Source organism: Balaenoptera borealis (genome assembly GCF_965194805.1).
Source record: "Balaenoptera borealis genome assembly, chromosome: 19".
Classification (NCBI taxonomy): Eukaryota; Metazoa; Chordata; class Mammalia; order Artiodactyla; family Balaenopteridae; genus Balaenoptera; species Balaenoptera borealis.
The window spans coordinates 59585811-59606936 of NC_138878.1; the positions used below are offsets into that span (position 1 = coordinate 59585811).

At 49.3% G+C, this 21126-nt stretch overlaps 2 protein-coding genes across 6 annotated transcripts in view; one reads left to right on the forward strand and one right to left on the reverse strand.

Moving 5' to 3' along the window:
- The first annotated feature begins 344 nt into the window (after positions 1 to 344).
- On the forward strand, positions 345 to 8759 carry LOC309616747 (uncharacterized protein). 3 transcript variants are annotated; one of them, XM_082367691.1, is made up of 4 exons: positions 345 to 648; positions 720 to 773; positions 1309 to 1344; positions 2220 to 2435. In XM_082367691.1, exons 1-4 carry the CDS (start codon positions 567 to 569, stop codon positions 2423 to 2425), a joined length of 378 nt encoding a protein of 125 aa, XP_082223817.1. In that variant the 5' UTR covers positions 345 to 566; the 3' UTR covers positions 2426 to 2435. The 3 variants fall into 3 exon arrangements, 2 of the variants coding, with proteins under 2 accessions (XP_082223817.1, XP_082223818.1); XR_014237582.1 differs by lacking the exons at positions 345 to 648; positions 720 to 773 and adding exons at positions 3420 to 3566; positions 5211 to 8759 and having other exon boundaries at positions 784 to 1344; XM_082367692.1 differs by lacking the exon at positions 1309 to 1344 and having other exon boundaries at positions 346 to 648.
- Positions 8760 to 9246: 487 nt separating this feature from the next.
- OPA3 (outer mitochondrial membrane lipid metabolism regulator OPA3) overlaps positions 9247 to 21126 on the reverse strand; it is a 44537-nt gene continuing 32657 nt past the window's right edge. For 2 of the 3 annotated variants that reach the window (XM_082367687.1, XM_082367688.1), the window contains exon 2: positions 9247 to 12757. In XM_082367687.1, coding sequence (XP_082223813.1) covers positions 12321 to 12757 — 437 coding nt within the window. In that variant the 3' untranslated portion in view covers positions 9247 to 12320. Of the gene's footprint in view, positions 12758 to 18933; positions 19408 to 21126 lie in introns of those variants that run through there. The other variant, XM_082367689.1, reaches the window with a different exon arrangement.

Sequence of the window (21126 nt, forward strand, 5' to 3'; positions counted from 1 at the left end):
AAATTTATTTATTTAAATAAAATAAAATAAAATCACAACCCTCTGGGGGCAGGGGGCAGAGATAAATTAGGAGTTTGGGATTCACACATACACACTAATATATATAAAATAGGTAAACAACAAGGACCTACTGTATAGCACAGGGAACTAAACTCAATATCTTGTAATAACCTATAATGGAAAAGAATCTGAAAAAAAAAAAAAATATATATATATATAACTGAAGCACTTTGCTGTACACCTGAAACACACACAACACTGTAAATTAGCTATACTTCAATAAAATAAAAACAAAATCACAGCCCTCTATATCTATACCTTACATCTAGGTCTTTCTGGTGACTGGCTCGGTCTGAGTCATCCCATCAGCATCACAAACATACACCCATCCTTTAGGAATTTATGAATGACTTTGAAGGGTTGTGTTAGGAATTGTAGTAACGTCTACATATATTCTTTATTACCAAGGGAGTTCCTTGCATCTGGAGCTCATTGGTGATTGACTTTGCAGGGCAGAGGGCAGAAGACAGAAGCTGTCTTCCCCAGGTGCTGTTGGCCTCCGTAACATGTGCCAACCAGGGGCCTCCAGACGCAGGCCAGGGCCCAGGACCAGTGTCAGCGGGGGATCTGGGCTCCTTATCTTCTCAGGTACAGGCCTCTCCCCACCATCCTCCTCCTCCGGCCCAGCTCCCCAACCCTCACGTCTCTCTCCCCTGCAGCTCTCTTCTTCCTGCGGTTCCCATTCCTGCAGCGATGGCCCCATCCCTCTAAAGGTGAGCACGGGTCTGACCCCTCTGGGGTGGCTGGGCAGCAGCGAGGGGCTCAACTTCCACCTCCGTGCTCCTGATCAGCTGAAACGCCAACCTGAGTGTGGAATTCTGACCCACTTCCCACTCCCGGGTTCTGGGGTCGTCTGTGTGGATCTCCCATGCCAGCCCCTTGCTCTGAATATGGGTGCAGGGGGGTAGGGAGGGCTTCCCGGGAGGGAGGAGAAATGTGAGGGTCGGGGTTCGATTCCTGGTTGGGGAATTAAGATCCCGCAAGCCACGCGGCGCGGCCAAAAATAAATAAATAAAGAGTCCCATCCTACCACAGGCCCAGCTGGCGAAGCATTTCTATTATCCCTTATTTCAACCCCACTACCTGACAGCCACTTTCACTCTGGGTGACACACCCATGAAGCAGACAATCCCATTTTAGAGATGGGAAAAGTGTGGCTCAGAGGGGTGAAGTTAATTGCCTGAGGTGAGGGGGAGAATGGGGCTGAAACCCTGACCGAGCGCGTCTTCTCTTCTCTACTTGCCTAAGCAACATCAGCGACATTAGTTGCAGCCCTAGAACCAGGTAAGTGTACTTCTTTGGTTGTGACTGGGGCGCCCAAGGTGAGCGATTGGTAACCCTGCGCACAAGGGCAGGAGACCACTGAGGGCTGGAGAGCTCAGCACCCAACCCACGCCCCTGGGCCAGGAAGAATGCGGATGAGAAGGAGGCAGCCAGAGGAGAGGGGTCATGACTGCTCTGGGGACAGAGGCGAATGGGACGTTGGACATCAGCGCTGGGTAAAGGATGAATGGACGCAGGGAAATGCAAATCAGAACCACAAGGAGATACGACTTCCCACTCACTAGGGAATGGGGTAATCAGAGAGTCAGATAACACGGGTTGGCAAGGATGTGGGGAAACGAGAACTCTTATACACTGCTGGTGGAAATGGAAAATGGGGAGGTCAGTGTCCGGAATAGGCAAGTCTATAGAGACAGTAAGTAGACAGGTGGCTGCCCAGGGCCGAGGGGTGTGGGGAGGTCGGAGGAAATGGGGAGCAAGTGCTAATGGACACGGGGTTTCCTCTTAGGGTGATGGACATGTTCCAAAATTGATTGTGGTGCTGATTGCACAACCCTGTAAATATACTAAAACCCACGGAATTATATGCTTTAAATGGGTGAATTATATGATATGTGAATTCTATCTTCATAAAGGTATTTAAGAAAAAAAAAACCCAAAAGACAAGGGAAAAGGGAATTCCTTGGCAGTCCGGTGGTTAGGACTCCGAGCTTTCACTGCCAAGGTCCCGGGTTCAATCCCTGGTCGGGGAACTAAGATCCTGCAAGCTGAAAAAAAACAAAATGAACGGATGCGAGGGGGATAAGGGACGGGAGCAGGGTTCAGGCAGAGGCGCTCCGCCCAGGCCCTCCCGCTGAGCCGTGTCTGGCCCCCAGGTGAGGTGCTGGTGGTGAGAAAGGAGCCGTGGCGGCTCTGTGGCACTGTGGCGCTGGACCCCAAGCACCGGAAGTGGAGCTGCTGCAGAGACTTCTACCCTTTCCACCGCCTCACGCAGAGGTGCTGCCAAACCCGGGGGAAGTTCATGGTCATCCCCATGAACCCGGAAAAGTCAGAGGCTGAAGACTGCAGGACATACACCTAGAAAACTCTAGGTAGGTCCTGGCCCCGCCGGCGGCTTCCCTTTCTGCTCTGGGGGGTCACAGAGACCCTTTTCTCTCTCCTTCTTTCCCGGGAACTCTGCCCTCCGTGGAGGGGCTTGTCTGCTACCGGACAGGGCGTCTGTGCCATTAACTTAGCTGCGTTCCAGCTTCCCACTGTGTGACCTCAAACAAGGGTCCTGCCCTCTCTGGGCCCAGTCTCCCTGTCACCAGGTGAAGGGTATGCACAAGAACTTCTCATCCACACAGAGAGGGGCTGGGGCTTTCAAAGTCCCTTCCCACAGTTCCAGGAGTGATGTCAGGGGCAGCCCCTCCTGTGTTCTGCCCTCCTCTGAGCCCCTCCCCCGCTCCAGGTCCCAGATGCCCACATGTGTGTGATGGGAAGTCTCCTGCGTGTCTCACAAGAGTGGCCGACTCCAAATGCAGGCAGGCATGGGGGTGGAAAAGAGGCTCAGCTCCTGGTTGCTGGAAGTCACAACCAGGTGGAAATCACCGGAGGGCCACTGCACCGCACTGAGGCCTGCTGCCCCCCTCAAGGGTCCCCCAGACACTTCCAAGATCAGGGGAAGCCCTGTCTCTGAACCTGGGCTGGTGGTGGCCTGGGTGTCAAGTTTTCTCTTCTCTGTATTTTACAGAATAAAATGAAGACTGGTGATTAGATTTGGGTGTGTTCTCATGCAAAAGACGTGCTTGATGGAACAAGCCTGATATTGATGGGCACACACTCTCATCTGGTTTTGATGAAAAGCAAATCGTACTATTAAGTGGTTAGAAATGTGGGACTTTCTTCTTTTCCTACTGGTTGATTACATTTTATGAACAGATGTTACAGAACAGGAAAGAACAAGAGCAATCTCCTTCCTAGGAATTGGAACCTCTGTGGATCCAAAAGTGAACTTCTCCCAGGAGCACGCGTCCCACCCGCCCTGTGGGAATCGTGCACTAACTCGCAGTCACATGCGGTATTCCACGTTGCAGGGCAGCTCATCCACCTGCCGTCCCGGGGGCTGTTGCCATCTGAGTCACACTTGGGAAGGGAGACAGAAGCCTTGGAACCAACCCGATGCTTTGAGTGTGACTCACCAAGCCCAGGACCTTAGCTCCCAAACTGCAAGACCACATGAGGTAACTGCACGTGATTGGTTGGTGTTGGGTGTCCTGGTCTCATGCTCCCCTGGAAAGCTGGGGAACGCTGGGGCTGTGATACTTCCCTCTGCTCCCAGACCCCCTCTCTACTCTTGCCTGCCCTTCTCTGCTCTCAGGAAGCTGAGTGCCTATCCTCTGTTTCTGGTGGGCACGACTTTGGGCAGTGCCCTCAAGACAGGAGGGGACAGGTGGACTTCCCTGGTGGCACAGTGGTTAAGAATCCGCCTGCCAATGCAGGGGACACGGGTTCGAGCCCTGGTCCGGGAAGATCCCACATGCCACGGAGCAACTAAGCCCGTGAGCCACAACTACTGAGCCTGCGCTCTAGAGCCCGCGAGCCACAACTACTGAGCCTGCGTGCCACAACCACTGAAGCCCGCGCACCTAGAGCCTGTTCTCCGTAACAAGAGAAGCCACCACAATGAGAAGTCCGTGCACTGCAACGAAGAGTAGACCCCACTCGCCGCAACTAGAGAAAGCCTGCGTGCAGCAACAGACCCAACACAGCCAAAAATAAATAAATAAAATTTAAAAATAATAATAATAATGGTGGATACATGTCATTATACATTTGTCGAAACCCGAGGAATATACAACACCAAGAGTGAACCTTAATGTAAACTACTGACTTTAGTAATATATCAATATTTGCTCCTCAATTGTAACAAATGTACACACTAACGCAAGATGTTAGTAATAGGGGCAACTATGTGCGCCCATAGGGGGAGGGGATATGTGGGAATTCTCTGTATTTTCTGCTCCATTTTTCTATAAGCCTAAAACTGCTCAAAAAGTAAAGTCTATTAATCTTCAAAAATGCATATCAAGGAGCAAAGGCACAGGAATAACTCAGATAAGTTTGAAAATCAGAACGAGACTGGCAGGTTGCCTTGAAGAGACCAAAAAATATTTTCAAGCTCTTGGCATTCAAAAGACCTGGTGTTGGTGCAGGACGGACAAACGGTTGACAGAACAGGATTGAGAAAAAGGTACTTGTGTCCGGGGAACATAGTGAACGCTGCTGTACAGTCTCAGGTGAGGAGGGAAAGGATGGGCCACTCCATGCACTTCGAGATGTCAGCCAGCCATACGTTTGCAAACTGAAGAACGCAGATCCCAACCTTATACTCGTTAGGAACCAAAACACAACGCAATACAAGCTCAGTGAACGACAAGCACAAAGAAAACGTCAGTACAAATATTAGAAGAAGGGAGAGTTGGAGATATAAATTCTTGGGGTTGAGGAGCCCTTCTCAAATAAAGACAGAAAAAACAAGTGCCTGAAAGAAAAAAGACTCATAGATTCAGTTACTTAAAAATGAAAGAAACTTCAGTAGGACAAAACACACCAGAAACGAACATTAATTTCAGACAATGAAAACAGGCATTTTTCAAAAGCAGAACAAACGTCCAATAAATGGCCAAAAAGATGCTCAGCCTAAAGGTAAAACAAGAAAATGCAAATTAAAAGAATAATGAAATTCCACTGTGCACTTGTTTGGGTTGAAAAATTTTTAAGTTTGATAATTGCAAGTGTTGACAGTTCCTCTGACACTTCGCAGAGCTTTTAGGGGGCATTATTATATTAACTATAAATGTTTGTAACGTATGGGGTTCTTTCAGCACTTGGCATCTCCCTGAGGAAACGCTCATGCTGGCCAGAGAGGTGTGTGCAGATCGCTCACTGTCACAAGAGGGAAGAGGGGGACAGCGTCCGTGCCCACAAAGGTGGCATGGCCAGATCACTCCCAAAAGGGTTCTGCCAACATTGCCCCCAAACCAGAGACAGGATTCCTTTCAGGGAGGGGACTTTGGTTTCTCTGGAATGGCTGAACTCTAGGAAGAGACTATCAAAAAATAATAAGTATCAAGGCACAAGGATGTGGCCTCCGAGTGAGGCAGGCATCTTGGACGTGACAGAGCCCGCGGTACCCCAGCCCCCAGGTCCATATCAGCCCTTACTTGGTGGAGGCGCCCCTGGGAAGCCTGGTCTGGGCGCTGACATTCCAGGGGGTGAGGGGAGCCCTAAGACCAGAGTCCCAAGTCCGAGCCCACCACCTCCAGTTGCCTCTTTCCTCCAGGACGTCCCAGATGGACTCCAGTAGCGTGCCCTGATGGAGGCGCCGGCGAGATAAAGAATGTCAGTTTCACAGCGCGAGGAGAGAGGCCAGGACTGTCTTTCCAGCCCCCGCCGGCTGCAATTCAGAACAAATAACCAAAGCCTGCCAGAGGGCTCCCAAATCTGAGGCGACCAGGGGCTAGGGAAGGGCAAGGCTGTCCATATCTCCTCACACTGGTTCTGCTGCAGCCTCACCATCTCAGCACCAGTATGTCCCTTGTCCATACACAGAGCAAAAACCTTGAAGCCATCAATGACTCCCCACCTCCCATCACTCAGTAAATCCTGTCTGCTCCATCTTTGATATATTAATATGCCCAGAATCCCACTTCTGTCTACCTCCACTGTCTCCGCCTGGTCCAGCCACTATCGCCTCCCGCTTGGACAATCACAGCTGCCTCTTCACTGGGCAGGCGGCTTCCACCTTTGCCCCCCCATAGTGCGTCTGGGGATCCTGTTAAAACTAAGCCAGCTCACATCTCTCTTCTGCTCAGAGCACCTCCCGTGGCTCCCGCTCACCCCACAGTAAAAGCCAAAGTCTTGGGGCTTCCCTGGTGGCGCAGTGGTTAAGAATCCACCTGCCAATGCAGGGGACACGGGTTCGAGCCCTGGTCTGGGAAGATCCCACATGCCGCGGAGCAGCTGGGTCCATGGGCCACAATTACTGAGCCTGCGCGTCTGGAGCCTGTGCTCTGCAACAAGAGAGGCCGCGATACTGAGAGGCCCGCACACTGCGATGAAGAGTGGCCCCCACTTGCCACAACTGGAGAAAGCCCTCGCACAGAAACGAAGACCCAAACACAGCCATAAATAAATAAATAAATTTTTAAAAAAAATTTAAAGAGATAAGCAAAACATTAAAAAAAAAAAAAAAAGCCAAAGTCTTTGCCGTGGCCCAAGGCAGTCCACTTTATGTAGGTTTGTATAATCCATACATATGTGTATGCTTTTCTTTATGAAATAGAATAAAAGTGAATAGAAAGTAACAGAGTGCACTGCACACGGTAAGGGCAATTATTGTTTAGCGAAACTTTTGTTCTAACAAGATATGTAATATATGATATTAATATATGATATATATGATGCTAATATATATTATCATGTGTTATATAATATACACAATAGATTTTATATGGTTATGATACATAATTAGGTATATATGATACATATATATACAGCTGTAGTTTTTCTTCATGAAATGCGATACAACAGGAAATATCAAACTGCACTGCACATATTAAAGGTAGTTATTTGGCGAAATTTTCATTCCAGTGGTAAATATATATACACATCACACACAACATGGCATATATAATGTCATGTGACACATTACACAAAAAAATTTTTTATATTCCATTATATGTGGCATTATATTCCATTATGTCACATAATGCATGAATTACACAGCGTTTATCCTACGTATATAGGGTGAATTGTGAATTATTATATAAATATGAATATGGTAGACTATATAAACTATGCGTCTCATGGTGCCTTGCTGCCGTAGACTGAGGGGGAGACTCTGAGATCTTCGAACAGCAGGGTTATAGCAGCGTCTCCAGGGAGTAGCTCCTGTGGGTGGGGAGTGACTGAAGCGGGAGCGGGCAGGGAGGGCCAAGAGGCCACCCGATGGGGCATCGGAGCTGGTAAGACCCTCCAGAGCTGTGCCAACTGAGGCAAAAGGGGGGCCAGCCTTTGTGCTCCTGAGCCCTTCGCCCATCCTTCTCCCCTTGCTTACTCTGTTCTAGGGTCCGTAAACTCTTTACGGAAAGGCCTTGACAGTAAATATTTGCATCTTTGAAGGCCATGTGGTACTTACCGCAAATGACTCAAATCTGTCATTGCCGTGCAAAAGCATATAAAAGCCATAAAAAATATACATAAACACATGGGTGTGGCTATGTCCCAATAAATCTTTGTTCCCAAAGACAGGCAGCGCCAGGCCCTTGGTCCGCTAACCCCGGCTCAATTCTGATAGCAGATCCTCCCGCCGTTCCAGGGAAAGGCTGATCCCCACACCTGCCTCGGGGCCTCTGTAGATCCTAACAACACTCTCTGGCAGCTCCTCTCCAGTGTCACCTGCTCCCTGAGCACCTGATCGAAATCAGCCATCCCTATCACTCCCGAACTCTTTCTTCTCAGCCCTCATCACCCCGACACTGGATCATTTTTCTTTTTTTCTTTATTGTCTGCTTCCCCGCACTAGATGTTGGCTCCGTGGTGGCGGTGACCTTGTCTTGTTCCTCCCAGCTACTAGAACGGGGCCAGGCACACAGCAGGTGCTCGGTCAACATTTGTCTAGCGAGCGGGTGGAAGATGCCCTCTGGATTCTCCTTTGGACGTGCTTCTCTCCCTCTGTCTACTGGGGCTGGGGGACCCCGGCCTGGAGTCACAGCACCAGTGGCCAGCTTAGAGATGACCATATGGGCCAATGGCTCATATGGAGGCTTTACGAAGTCCATCTTCTCCTGGGGTGGCTCTCCCCAGGCAAGGGCCTTCCCAACAGGGAAAGCAGCACAGGGGACAATGGGGCCTGCCAGGGGATAGGAGAAGCAGAGCCCTTGGGACATCCTATGAGGCTTTTGAGAGCCAGTGTTGAAGAGTTTCTGTTTTTTAATGCCCTAAAGCCCTGAGTCCCTCAGGAGGGGAGGAGTTGGGATTCAGCCTGGTCCCTTCTTCCCAAATAACCACAGGGCAGGTAACACTGGAAAAGAAATGTCTGTATGTGCATCCGTCCCCCCACTGAACTGTGAGCCCCCACGAGGGCAGGGTTGGGGCGGTCTCGGTCACGGCTGGGACCCCAGCACTGCACAGAACATGGTGGGCACGTCAGACAGTTTTTTGGTTTTTTAAAAAAAATATTTATTTATTTATTTGGTTGCGCCGGGTCTTAGTTGCAGCAGGTGGGCTCCTTAGTTGAGGCTCGCCGGCTCCATAATTGTGGCATGCATGTGGGATCTAGTTCCCCAACCAGGGATCAAACCCGGGCCCCCTGCATTGGGAGCGTGGAGTCCTAACCACCGCGCCACCAGGGAAGTCCCATCGGTGACAGTTTCTTCTTTTTTCTTTCTTTTTTTTTTTTATAAATTTATTTATTTTATTTATTTATTTTTGGCTGTGTTGGGTCTTCGTTGCTGGGCGCAAGCTTTCTCTAGTTGCGGCGAGCGGGGGCTACTCTCCGTTGCGGTGCACGGGCTTCTCACTGTGGTGGCTTCTCTTGTTGCGGAGCACGGGCTCTAGGCACGCGGGCTTCAGTAGTTGTGGCACACGGGCTCAGTAGTTGTGGCTCGCGGGCTCTAGAGCGCAGGCTCAGTAGTTGTGGCGCACGGGCTTAGTTGCTCCGCGGCATGTGGGATCTTCCTGGACCAGGGCTCGAACCTGTGTCCCCTGCATTGGCAGGCGGATTCTTAACCACTGCACCACCAAGGAAGCCCGGTGACAGTTTCTTGAATGAAAGAATAAACGAAGGATATTTTTTCTCAGGTTAACGGGGCTTTTTTTAAATACGGGGAAAAAATGCATCAACTTGAAGACAACCAATTTGGATTACAAATTTATTCTAACCCCTCTCCCCAAGTCACAAATGTATACAAAATTTTAGCTAGCAGGAAACCAGAGCGATGAAGCATCCTGTGGCCTTGTGCATTTTGAGAGGGGACTCTTTCCACTTCCACACATGCTGACCCCACCCCCACCCAGTGGGTGAAGCGGATGCATCCCACGAGGTCTCGCCACACGTAAGTACACGTCAGGGCTGAGTTGTGAGTCTCGGAGATGTGAGAGCAGCACGACGTCAGGGTCAGGATGGCGCAGGGGTTACGGGTTCTGACCCAGACTGCCCGTCTTCACACCCCACCTCTGCTTCTTCCCCGCCTGTGTGACCTTGGGTGGGTGATTTTCCCTCTCTGTGCCTCGGTTTCCTCATCAAGGCAACAAAGAAAATGTTATGGGGACTATGTAAAGCACTTAGAACAGTGCCCCGCACCTAACCAGAGCTCAGTAAACTCCACCTATTTTGATAATGACCACACCTTACTGACGAGATGGGTCATTGACACTGACATGATGTGGGGAGGGCAGTAAAACAGTGCCTGGCCTCCTGCAACCTGTGCTCCAGAGATGTGTCAGTGCCAGAGTGGACTGCCCTGGGGTAACCATGGCAACAGGCACTAAGCCTGCCCACCCGGCTCCATCAATCGCCCCATCATCCAGTGGTAGCTCTGTCTCTTGCCTTCTTCCCCTCGTCATTTAACCCACTCAAGTCACTTCCAATTTTAAAGACACCCCTACCTGGGGCCCACCTCCCTCAGCTCCCTCTACATCAGAGGGGGCTCTTCTAGAAGGAATTAAGATGTTGTTTCAGAACCCTGGTTTCTTGGTTTTCTATCTGGGTAGGTCTTGGGTCCAGAGTATTTTCACTCCGCTGGGGAAGTGAGGTGAGGGAGGAAGGGAGAGAAAGCTGGCCCCTCCCACTTCACCTAGAGCTGCTGGGAAACGGGCCCAGGTGGAATGGATCTAACCTCATTCATTAAATGCTAAGATCTTGGGTGTAATCTGGGGCTGTTCTGACAGAGGACTGTGTCCCCCCACTCTCAGTGCTGCCCCTGGGGTGCCTTTGGCCTCTGTGTAGAGGTCTCTTGCCCCTCTCCCAGTAATCCGCCTCCCTCTCGTCTTCCTCCTCGCCCTGTACCAGTGCCCTCAAGCACCCTGCTTCCCTTCTCCATCTCCCTCCCTGCCTCTGCTCTTACCACTTCATCACCTCACTGGCTTGTTGGCCCTGGGCAAGTCCCTTTGCTTCCGCTGGGCCTCAGTTTCCCCATCTTGGATGATGCTCTACCACTCACCCCCATCAGAACTCTCTCAGCTTCTCTCCTAATTTTAATGAGGCTTGTACTCATTTTGGAGATCAGATCATGATTCTCTGACACATCCTTCAGATGACTTCCTCTCTCCATGGCTCTTTTAATTGGGAAACATCTACAGTCTGAAAGACAGAATGCAGACTGGTGGGTCCCAGGCCCCTCCCGCTTCAGAGGTGGGTCCTGGAAGAGACTCCAGGTAATGAATGGTGGTTCCTGGACTGTTCCTCTCACCCTTGTGGTTCCCTGAATGTCCCACGGGGTTGGCAGGAGTCCCAGCGTACTCCTGGGGTGGGGAGGTGTAGTGGGTTGAATGGTGGCCCACCAAAAGATGTGTCCACATCCTAACCCAGGGAAAGTTATGGGAGCTTATGTGGAAAAAGGGTCTTTGTAGATGTAATTCAGTTAAGGATTTTGAAGTGAAATAATCCTAGATTTAGGGTAAGCCCTAAATCCAATGACAGGAGTCTTTACAAGAGACAGAGAGCAAAAGAAGGCCAGGTGAAGATGGAGGCAGAGACTGGAGATAGGGGGCCACAAGCCAAGGAATGCCTGAGGCCAACAGAAGCTGAAGAGGCAAGGAAGGATCCTCCCCTAGAGCCTGTGGAGGGAGCGTGACCCTGCAAACACCTTGATTTCAGATCTCTGGCCTCCAGAACTGTGAAAGAATAAACTGTTGTTTTAAGCCACCGAGTTTGTGGTCATTTGTTATGGCAGCCCTGGAAACTAAATAACAAAGGTAAGACCAACTGGTGGCCTAGCCCAGTGGGATAGAGGGGATTATGGAGGCAGGAGGGGGACAGTTGGACCAGTCCAGAGCCGCAGGGAAGGAAGGCAATAGCACAGAGATCTATAGATTTGATGGAACATGGGGGCTGTGATCACGGCCGGCAGTCCCCTGAGAGAGGCCACTGAAGAAGACAGTGGGGACGGTAGGAAAGGACACGTCAGGAAAGGCCCAGGGACACTGAGGACAGGTTAACAGGGGGCTGAGGCTGAAAGACAGGTCAGACTAGCCACAGACAGGATCAAATTTTCCACCAGAAGCAGGGTTGGTAGGGCATTACCAGAAGACCCCGCATAGCCATTCCAGTGGGTTGTGCCGTAGACTGAAGGATGAGGGGGGTTCTGTTGGAATATTCCATTTGAGTGTCTCAGGGGAAGGTACCACGGATCAGGTTACGGTGAAAGGTGTAATATTTGATGGATCAACTGCAAGCCAAGATCCCTTTTTTTTTCCCCTCATAAGAGGAGTGATGCCCAGAGAAAGCCCACCTTAGAAGGTGGGAGAGGCAGCAGCTCACTGAAAGACACTGCGTTTCCTTACGACAGCCTGTACCAACTGACAAAGGGAAGGAGGTATTCCGATGTAAAGGCTGAGAGTCCCAGGGAAAAGTAACACTGATGAGTAAATGGAGGGCTGATAGGTTGATTTGGCTCAAGTCCGGTTCCATGTTTTCTTCTGCCAGAGGAGTGAGCATGGTGTCCTGCTGGCTGGGACCCCACAGGTCTGTGTGGTTTGGAGTGGGCTGGAGAGACAGCACTGCGGACTGTACCAAATGAGCTAGAGGCTGGAGGGGGCTATGTTGGAACGCTTCACCTGCTGGGGGCTGGTCGCAGTGGAAGGTACCACGGGTCAGTATGGGGTGACCTAATCCAAGTTCCATCCACATCCCGGTGGTTTCCACTGGGCCAGCACAGGTAGGGTAACGCAGGGAGAAGGCCACATCAGGGCACACAGGGCCACGTCTAAGTTCAGGCTTCGGCAGGCTCCTTTTCCTTGGATGAGGACACTTCCCGGGACGTGGGCTCTGCCTGGGGCGCGGGCGGCGGGTCCGGGGCGCAGAGCTGGGCGCGCACCTCTTGCATCTGCGCCTGCAGCTCCTCCAGGGCGCCCCGCGGCGGCGCCGCCTGCACCTGCGCCTGCAGGGCCTCCAGCGCCAGCGCCAGGCGGCCCACCTCGTCCTGCATCGCGTCCCAGGCGGCGCGCTGCTCCTCTTCCTTGTGACGCTGGTGCGTCTGGTGGCGCCAGTACTCCAGCACCAGGCAGCCGCCGCCCACGATGAAGATGGTGGCCTCGCCCAGCAGCTCGGCGCCCAGCTCGGCGGCCGCCTCCTCGTTCAGCGGCTTGATGAGCGTGCCCCGGAAGCCCATGATGCGCATCTTGGTCCGCATCTCCACCCAGTGGTACACTGCGGGGGAAGAGAGGGGTCAGGTCATGCACTGGGAGCCCCCTGCCAACCCCGCCCCTCCACGCCTTGGTGTCCAGGTGGGAGAAATGGGGACACAGCAGCCAAAATCACCAGGGCGCACTTTAAATAAGACCCCTGCACCTGGCTTGGTCCCAGGAATGCCAGTCACCCCACCTGGGGTGAACTTCACAGCATCTTTTTAAGTTTCCCAGAAAATTCTGGCAAGGAGCCAGGAATGAGAAACTCTGCCCCAGAGGGGAGGTCCTGAGACTGGGGACCAAGCCCCCGGAAGGTCACTAGGCGCTCGCAGGCTGCAAACTCCCAGGAAGGTGTAAAGAAAGGGTCAACTGCTGGAAGCTTAGCTCGTTCTGCTTGTCCCTCGAGCCACCTCCCCCGGCACCGTCGCCCCACCCACTGCCAAGAAGGCAGACCCCCTTTCTTTCCAGACCTTCCCCAAATGCAAAATCAGGGCTGCAACGGAGAGGGACCTCCTGGATCCAAAGAAAGGGCAACAGAAATGTAGGAATCGATGCTACACGACTGTGAGCACAGGGTGACCAACCCTCTTTGCAAGTCCGGTGCCTCCCATCCGAGATCTTCACCGGCCCTGAAGATGGAGCTAGTAAGAATTGTGAGCTTTTCACGGTGAGGTTTTGGGCACATGCCTTGGAAGAAGCTCAGAGGTGACGGATGCTGCGGGAACAAAAACTTGCTTGCCCAGCTGTTGCTTTGTGAAGGGAGATTCTCAGCATTTGAGTCTCAGAAACCAAGGCCGAATTGATGCTGAACCCTGACTCACTCCTGTAATAGTTAACATTCATCCAAGGATACATGGGATTATTGGGGATCCCCTGTTTTCTAGCTCATTTGGAGATTCATTTCCTACCTATCATTTTACTTTTCACGTTTAATAATTATCCATGAAAATGCATAAAATATAAAATGTTTTAAATTAATTGTGGACTAATAATTTTAAAGGTAATTCAATCCAGGAGGAAATATTTTAACATTTAGAATCTTATGGTCTCAGGAAATTAAACAAATTAAAAATTGAATTTCTGTACGTATTTTGATTGCTGACACATCATTTATTAGATAGAATTCTGTGGGGAACGGAACTGTAAATATAAGTTCAAGGACAAAAAGGAACAATGTAAAATTTCCGACTGTAAAAGAAGAGCTTGCTCATTTTGTTTTCTTATAAACTGGACATTGGCAGGCACCACATCACAAGAGTATGTGGATTGCATTAGATACTTCAAAGAAAGGATGGTCCAGGTGCTTAAAAATTTCAGTATTCTTAACGCACCAGAAATTACCGGGCTGGCGAAAAAGTTCGTTTGGGTTTTTCCATAAGATGTTTGTTTGTTTGTTTTTAATTAATCAATTAATTAATTTTTGGCTGCGTTGGGTCTTTGTTGCTGTGTGCAGGCTTTCTCTAGTTGCGGCGAGCTGGGGCTACTCTTAGTTGTGGTGCGCAGGCTTCTCATTGTGGTGGCTTCTCTTGCTGCGGAGCATGGGCTCTAGGTGCGCGGGCTTCAGTAGTTGTGGCACACGGGCTCAGTAGTTGTGGCTCGCGGGCTCTAGAGCGCAGGCTCAGTAGTTGTGGCGCACGGGCTTAGTTGCTCCAACGCATGTGGGATCTTCCTGGACCAGGGCTCGAACCCGTGTCCTCTGTACTGACAGGCGGATTCTTAACCACTGAGCCACCAGGGAAGCCCTCCCATAAGATGTTACACAACTTTTTGGCCAACCCAATATATCCTTTGCAGGTACTTGAACTTATGAACAGAAGTTTTAGCTGTCAACTTGAAAATGCACTAGAGGGTATACAACTTTTCAATTTTTTAAAGGAGTAAAATTTAAAAAATTTTTTTGTGTGTTTTCATGAAAAAAAAATTTTTTTTTAAGTAGAAAAATGTTTGAGAAGCTCTGCCTGGAGCCGGTGGTAAGATCCGAGGAGTGTATCCAGGGCCCTCTCAGTATGCCAGCTGCCGCGGTCACCATTACTACTAATTGTTACGTAGGCCCTGGTGCTGTGGGGTTCCTGGGGTCCAGGCTGCGAAGAACCCTCCCACACTGAGGTCCCAGCGTCAGGTCATCCTGAGGTCCGCGTGGGGCTCTGCCACCTACTGTGTGGGTGATGGCAGTCCACTTTGAGGCTCCTCCGTAAGGGGAGATGATGCCCACACACCAGCCCTGCTGCCTATTTTTTTTTTTTTTTTTTAATTATTTATTTATTTATTTATGGCTGTGTTGGGTCTTCGTTTCTGTGCGAGGGCTTTCTCTAGTTGCGGCGAGCGGGGACCACTCTTCATCGCGGTGCGCGGGCCTCTCACTATCGCGGCCTCTCTTGTTGCGGAGCATAGGCTCCAGACGCGCAGGCTCAGTAGTTGTGGCGCACGGGCCCAGTTGCTCTGCGGCATGTGGGATCTTCCCAGACCAGGGCTCGAACCCGTGTCCCCTGCACTGGCAGGCGGATTCTCAACCACTGCGCCACCGGGGAAGCCCCTGCTGCCTCTTAACGCCACACCCCCTTCCACTGTTCTGGTCCAGGCTCTGTCCCGGCTCTGACCAATGTCCCCTTCTTGACCTCCCTATTCAGGGACCCTCCAGCCCTCCCATCAGTCTGTGTATTCCTTTCAAAGCGCCTATCACAACTGGGAATGATCCTGTCATCCAGCCAGTTGTTTGCACTCCGTCTCCGCGCTGGATTGTGAGCCCCACGAGGTGGGCCCAGGGCTTTCACAGTCATGGCTGTGTCCCTAGCCCTGTCCAGAGCCAGGCCAGGCACACAGATGGTGCTCAGTACATCTCGTTGACTGCGTCAATGGGTCCCTGCCCCAGCTTCCTCCCCATCTGCCAGCCCCGGCCTCACCCCCTGCAACTGTCCTCCATGCAGTAATCAGGAGCTGGGTAAAAGACAACAAAAACCCAAAAGACTACCATTCTTTTCACTAATAAAAGTAACGCACTGCATGAAAATCAAGTACTCAAACTATAAAATTAAAAGCCAGGGGCTTCCCTGTTGGCGCAGTGGTTGAGAGTCTGCCTGCCAATGCAGGGGACACGGGTTCGAGCCCTGGTCTGGGAAGATCCCACATGCCGCGGAGCAAATGGGCCCATGAGCCACAACTACTGAGCCTGCGCGTCTGGAGCCTGTGCTCCGAAACAAGAGAGGCCGCGATAGTGAGAGGCCCGCGCACTGCGATGAAGAGTGGCCCCTAATTGCTGCAACTGGAGAAAGCCCTCGCACAGAAACGAAGACCCAGCACAGCCAAAATTAATTAATTAATTAATTAATATTTTAAAAAAATTAACTTTGCATTCAAACTTTGTGTTAAACCACATATTAAAAAAAAAAAAAAAATTAAAAGCCAGGAATTCCCTGGCGGTCCGGTGGTTAGGACTCCGCAATTTCACTGCTGAGGGCGTGGGTTCAATCCCTGGTCGGGGAACTAAGATCCCACATGCCGAGCAACACGGCCAAAAAAAAAAAAAAAAAAAAAGTAGTTGGAACAAAAAAGAAAATAGCCAAAGTAGTCCCCCCACCTAGTCCTGATCCCTCAAACATACCTCTAAATCTCGCCCTAACAGGCCTTTTCGTCTCCCAGCATCCTCTCCTTGACTTCTGATAATAAGCATACGTTGCTCATCTCTATTTCTGAGTTTTCCAGCTGGAAATTTGCTTGTATTTATACAATTATCTCCTGTTGGTCCCTCGGCCCCACCAGTTCCTCCCCATGCAGCCTGTCTTTCCCTGGACCCTCCGCTCCCCATTCCTACAAACGATTTGTACATTTGTATATTTCTTATTCTTGTATTTACACTCTTTTCACCATCTCCCTCAGCTCCCAACATGGCCAGGGAGGAAACGAGCAGCCCCGCTTCCCCTCTCCACCCTCCACGTCTCCCTAGGCCAGACCATCCTTTCACATGATCAGGATTTAACATACAGGCTGTTCGGTGGCTATAATACGGCCCCTTGTACTCTGTGCATCAGCTAAGTCAGAAACATGAAAACAAATGGCACGTACAAGGTGACAATCGTGGAAACACTGTTCAGTGTGATGTGACTAAGCTAGAAAGGAGCCCCTGTGATGGGCTGCGTTAGGGAGGGGCCGCCTGGAGGAAGCACCTGGACGCCTTGCTGTGTCCTCAGGATCAAGGTCAGACAGCTTCTCTACCCTTACTCCACAGAGCACGTCAGTTTCCTCGCAGCTGAACAATGATTTTCTAGGATGACTTGATCTTCCCTCGCATGACAGTTCTCAAACTGCAGATCTTGTCCCATGAGTGGGTCATGAGATCAACGTGGTTGCACAAACCAGCATTAAAAATACAATCAAGAATATAATTGTTAGGGAACCGTTGACTGAAACCGCCAGCCCCGGCCGGGCACGGTGATAACCACTTGCGTGAGCTGTCTCGCAACACGAGGTTCTGATAAAGAATGAGGTGCTGCCACCGAAAACTAACTGGGAGAATTCAGGAGGGGCTGAAAGGAGGGAGGACACGCCAGCCCACAGTATGTCTTGTACAGCTAACCCAGGAGGGGTCAAAAGGAAGACGGAGGACACAATATGTCCTGCCAACCTCCCAGAATCCTCCTCACTGAAATCCATCTTGGCTGAGAGATGCGCGCCACCAGGAAGGACCCTGAGTCAGAGTGATTGGCCAGAGACAACCCGGAAGCGAACCCCATCACCATATAACCTGAGACTGCGAGCCACGTGGCGGAGCAGTTCTCCTGGGTTCCCTTACCCTGCTGCTCTCTGCCCAGGCGCCCCCTCCCAATAAAGTCTTTTGCTTTGTCAGCACGTGTGTCTCCTCGGACAATTCATTTCCAAATGTTAGACAAGAGCCCACTCTCAGGCCCTGGAAGGGGTCCCCCTTCCTGCAACATAACAGAAAATATTCAATGGACTTTGAGGGCATTACGCTAAGTGAAATAAGTCAGAGAAAGACAAATACCATATGATCTCACTTATATGTGGAATTAAAAAAACAACAACAACAGGGACTTCCCTGGTGGCTCAGTGGTTAAGAATCCGCCTGCCAATGCAGGGGACACGGGTTCAAGCCCTGGTCCAGGAAGATCCCACATGCCGCAGAGCAACTAAGCCCGTGCGCCACAACTACTGAGCCCGTGCGCCACAACTACTGAGCCTGCGCTCTAGAGCCCGTGTGCCACAACTACTGAGCCCGTGAGCCACAACTACTGAAGCCCCCGTGTCTAGAGCCCGTGCTCCGCAACAAGAGAACCACTGCAATGAGAAGCCTGTGCACCGCAACAAAGAGTAGCCCCTGCTCGCCACAACTAGAGAAAGCCCGCGCACAGCAACGAAGACCCAACGCAGACAAAAATAAATAAGTAAATAAATAAATTTATAAAAACAACAACAAGCCAAGCTCACAGATACAACAACAACAAAAAGAAAATAAAACATAAAAGCCAATCTTAAGTACTCAAGGAAAGTACTGTTTCACAAAACTTTTGGTCTTGTTTTGTGTGTGACTGTACAAATATGTGTGTGACTGGAACATGGTCAAAAGGTTGAAAGCCACTGTCCTAAGTTTTGGTTGGAATTCCGCTGAGTCTACAGATCATTTTCAGGACAGTGACATCTTCCTAACACTGAGTCTTTCAATCCACGAATGTGGTATCTCTCCCCACTTAGCCTCTCATTTTCTCTGCAAGTCTTACACCTCTTTGGTTTTACTTATTACTAGGTAATGATATTTTTTGCCATTATTCTTCATGGTATTTTTTTTTTTTTTTTGGCTGCGCCGCTGGCTTGCAGGATTTTAGTTCCCCCACCAGGGATCGAACCCGTGCCCCCTGCAAAGTGCAGAGTCCTAACCACTGGACTGCCAGGGAATTCCCTGTCATGGTATTTTAAATTTCATTTTCAATTTGGTTGGGGCTGGTATATAGAAATACAACTGAGTTATGTAAATGACTTTCCTTCCAGTGACCTCCCTATATCCATTCTTTTTTTTCCTTTTTAGTAAAATATAACTTATACAAAGTACACAAATGTTAAGTGTAGAGCTGGATAATTTTTTAATATGTAGGCATCACCTAGATCAAGATCTAGAACATTCCCACACTCCAAATGGCTCCCACTTTCAAGCCCTCTTCCAGTCAGTACCCTTAATGTCACTATTCTGACCTCTTATGATAGATGATATGTTCTCTTTAAATCCTATTCTGTCTTCTTCCTGATAGATCATTTGTACTCTTTCTGGTCTGACTTCTTTTGCTCAGCAATATGTCTGTGAGATCCACTGTGTTGCCATGTGGTTCATTCATCCATACCCCACTGAGGGGCATTTAGGGAGCCTAGAGTAGAAAGGTTTCCCAGGAGTGAAACTGCTGAATCACAGGGCATTGCATCACCCAGACTATCGCAATAAACATCTTAATGAGTTTTTCTGTTGTTGGGAACAAGTTGATCCTAAAATTTAGGGGAAGTGCAGAGGTCCTAAGAATAGAAAAATTTAAAGAAGAGCAAAGTTTGAAGATTTACACTATCAGATTTCAAGACTAACTACAAAGTTAAAGTAATTAAGACAAGATAGTATTGGTACCAGGATGGACAAATAGAAGACTGGGAAAGAACAGACTGTCCAAAACTAGACCCACACATATCTGATTGCTTTTCAAATGCTAGACCAACCTTGTAGTCTTGGAATAAATCCCACTAGGTCATAATTTATTATCTTTCTTATTTAATGCTGGATTCTATTGCTAATATTTTTGTTTAGGATATCTGAATCCATGTTCAGAAGAGATCTTGGCCTAAAATTTTCCTTTCTTGTAATGACTCTGTTAGGTTGTTGTATCAGTATTCTACTGGACTCATAAAATGAATAAGGAAGTGTTCCACTTCCTCTATTATTTAGAAGAATTTGGGTAATGACATTTTTCTTGCTTAAATGTTTGGAAGAATTTACCAGTGAAGCCGTCTGAGCCTGTGGTTTTCTTTATGGGAAGGTTTTAAATTATAGGTTCAATGTCTCTAACAGATATAGGGCTATTCAGATTCTCTATTTTTTCTTGTGTCAATATTGTTAATTGTGTTTTTCAAGGAAATTGTCCATTTCCTCTACATTGCCAAATTTTTTGGCTAAAGTTGATCATAATATCCTCTTGTCATCCTAGAATTAGGATCTGAATTAATGTGTCATTTTTCATCCCTTTTAATGGAAATTTGTGTTTTTCCCCTTGAGTAGTATTAATCTTTTCAAAGAACCATCTTTTGATTTTGTTGATTTCCTCTACTAAATGCCTGCTAACTCCTAGGTGTTCTTCAAGGTGCGTCTCAGGTATTTCCTTCTTCAGGACTAGGTCAGATGCCCACTCTGGGCATCCTTAGCTCCCTGGGCTCCAACATCCCAACCCTGATCAATCTTGGGTGTCACTGGTGACAGATCTGTCTCCCCCACTGGATCATGCGCTCTGCAAGGGCTGGGCCCAGGCCCGTTCTGCTCTCCCTTCCATCTCACACCTAAATTCACCTCTGCCTGGGATACCATTCCCCCACTCCTCTTTTCCCACTGTGCCCCAATTCATCTTTGAGGTCTCACCTGGAGTGTCCCTTCCTCTAGGAAGCCCTCTCTGATACCTAGGCTGCGTCAGACACGTCCTCTAGGTTCCCAAAGCTCCCTGGGCTTCCCTCATCATGATGCTGTTTATTCTAGGTTGAATTTAAAAAAAAGAATATGGATGCAGAACTCCATGCTTCTAAAATGGGTATAGAAATATGTTTCACCCAGCCTTGTTTGACCTTTCACCAAAAAGGCTGGTTTCACTGTTTTTTTTTTTTTTTTTGGTTTCACTGTTTTTAAGATCCTTGAGGCCTCTGGCCTCTCCCTGCTTCAAGGGAACTCTTTTATCACTGCCTGGAGGCTAGACTGTAGCTCCTTAAGGGCAGGTTCCCAGAAATGCCCAGCCCAGCACTGGGCATCGAGAAGGCACTCGGGGAAAGTTTAATGAGTGGATGCACGGCTCAGCTTTCTTTCAGGTTTCCTCAAATTAACCGTATTTAGTCACGATAAGCATCCAAATTTTGTCAAAACGTTGTCTGTTTCGAAGTTTATATCTTAACTAAAGTTTGATGTTTACTCTATCTCTGAGGAGTTGAGAATGCTGCTCTTCCCAAGGGGGAGAGAATTTAACAGGTTGCTTTAGCCAAGGAAAAGGCAGGACTCACCTAACCTGTTTATCTGCCCTTAGCCACCCTGCTGAAACTTACAACATCATACCACATGGCATACTGCTACCTTCACTTCCACTTTTTTTTTTTTTTTTTTTTTTAATTTATTTATTTATTTATTTATTTTTAGCTGTGTTGGGTCTTCGT

Bases quoted from the DNA above. Each gene is read 5' to 3' on its own strand.
- LOC309616747 (XM_082367691.1), top strand. From the start codon at position 567: ATGTGCCAACCAGGGGCCTCCAGACGCAGGCCAGGGCCCAGGACCAGT. The intron at 649-719 runs GTACAGGCCTCT...TCTCCCCTGCAG, and splicing joins TGGGCTCCTTATCTTCTCAG to CTCTCTTCTTCCTGCGGTTC. The intron at 774-1,308 runs GTGAGCACGGGT...TACTTGCCTAAG, and splicing joins ATGGCCCCATCCCTCTAAAG to CAACATCAGCGACATTAGTT.